The sequence below is a fragment of the Belonocnema kinseyi genome, chromosome 4 (genome assembly GCF_010883055.1).
Source record: "Belonocnema kinseyi isolate 2016_QV_RU_SX_M_011 chromosome 4, B_treatae_v1, whole genome shotgun sequence".
NCBI lineage: Eukaryota > Metazoa > Arthropoda > Insecta > Hymenoptera > Cynipidae > Belonocnema > Belonocnema kinseyi.
In genome coordinates, this window is record NC_046660.1 from 134,355,146 (window position 1) to 134,357,102 (window position 1,957).

The window sequence follows — 1,957 nt, forward strand, 5'->3', positions numbered from 1 at the left end:
AGGGAGCTCTTCTTAATATTTTGACACCAAAATCATGTCGATACACCTTACCGACTGCGAGTAAAGCCACCCACGCTTTAACTTGACAGACTGTATGTCCGTATCATAAAAAGATATCTGCATTTTTTCGAAATGTTTGGGTCCAATAGATATTGAGATATATACCTGAAGGTATTTTAACCTCAGTGCGAATGTAATTGTTTAGAACGCTAGAACTTGAAAGCCGTCAATCTTAATAAAAAGAATAAATAAAAAATCTCATCTTGGTTAATACATTGTAAAAAATATTCTGCAGGATGTGGAAGTCCTAAGCATAAATTGTAAATAAAAAACACGAGATATGAAAAGCAGCTCACTTCAGAAAAATAGAATTTCATGTATTTGTATTTATATTTATTTATAAAAACTTCCTTCTTCCTTCTTCTTAAAAATAGAAAAGATTTGTCAATGAAGCTCATTTTGTATCAGATCTATTAAATAGATTTCTGTTTTACATTCTGTTTTGTTCAAGTATTTGCCATCATTGATCTTCCTCTTTCGTTTACTATTCCCCACAAATGATTTCCTCAATATACTTTCAGATGCCACGATTGAAAATTTTGTCGTGCGATCGATCGAAGAAGTATACAATATTTTTCGGAAGTGAAGAGAATGTTGTAAAGGAAGTATTAAGTAAAGGTTCTAAGAAATTACAAATGACGGCGCTGAAAATAGTGCCCGAGGATGATGGTACCGTTATTGAAGAAGCTGAAGACATAAGTTACCACTCTGAAGCCGACAAACCAGTCATCTTACTAAAGGAACATGAAGTCTGGTTTCCACCGAATATGCAATTGCTGCATACCGTTAACGTGGGTGGTTGTCTAAAGAGCAGCAATCCACCCACTTCTAAACCGCATGATTTATATATGTCGAACAATAGCTTTGAAGCAGTAACAGATGTTATTCTAGATGATGACGCTGAAAATAAAGATGAGGGTAATGCTTCTCTGGATGAGAGCTATGAAAACCCACCTTCTCTTTACAACGAAAACGTTAACGAGGGTGAAAACGAAGATGAAGTAGGCGATTTTCTAGAAAAAAACGAAAAACCTTTCAATCATGGGCATCGTACACAATTCCCTGGACCGAAATAGATGCAGTTGATCTGGACATGTGTAGAAGAGGAACGGCAGGCGATGATATCAAAACGAGCGTCGTGCACAAAGTTGTAAACGACATGAAATTTTACAAGAAACCAATTAAGACTGCAGATTTAAGGGGCGTAGCGGTACAGTTAATGAACAAATTTTCACAAACTTTTGAAGATAAAAACGATGATGGCAGTCGTTTAGATAATGGGTACAATGGGATCCAAAGAAAATTGCAAGAACGCTATAATTATGCGACTCGAACGTCCAAGAGAGGCGCAAAGTTCTCAGATAGCTTAGGCTTAAAGTTGAAACACCGAAGAACATTGGAAGCTATACAGATGGGAACAATCAATTGGCAACCTGAGGCGATACCTGATGATGAAACAGAAGAAAGCGTGAAGGAGATGATCACAACTTTACGGAATTTGAATGACTTTCAGGAAGTTAATCCGGGTAGTGATTATGAACATTTACTGAAAGTCACTTACGCTAAGCAAAGATTGTTTTTGAATGATATAGTTTGGTCTCCAAAAGTGGATGATATCTTGAAAACCTGGCCTGTTTTATTTTTTCCAGCTACTATATTTTGGCACTTCGAAATGCTAACTGGACTATCACTGGACAAATTCAACGCTAATTTTAAGGATAAAGTTAAAACTATTCTTCTATATGGAAAATATAAATTAGATATTCCAATCGACAATTTAAACGAAGAAGAAAAACTGGAAAAGGTTATCGATGTCGTCCAGCTTCAGTTCCAAGAATCGGAATGCACTTTTCTCCGTTATTGCCCTGTAAGTATTTATTCTGATAAGATTCTTTAA

At 35.9% G+C, this 1,957-nt stretch overlaps 1 protein-coding gene across 1 annotated transcript; it reads left to right on the forward strand.

Annotated features, from left to right (window-relative positions):
• Positions 1-1,153: 1,153 nt before the first annotated feature.
• On the forward strand, positions 1,154-1,957 carry LOC117171114. The gene has a single exon (XM_033358167.1). The coding sequence runs from the start codon at positions 1,154-1,156 to the stop codon at positions 1,955-1,957; it is 804 nt and encodes a 267-aa protein (XP_033214058.1).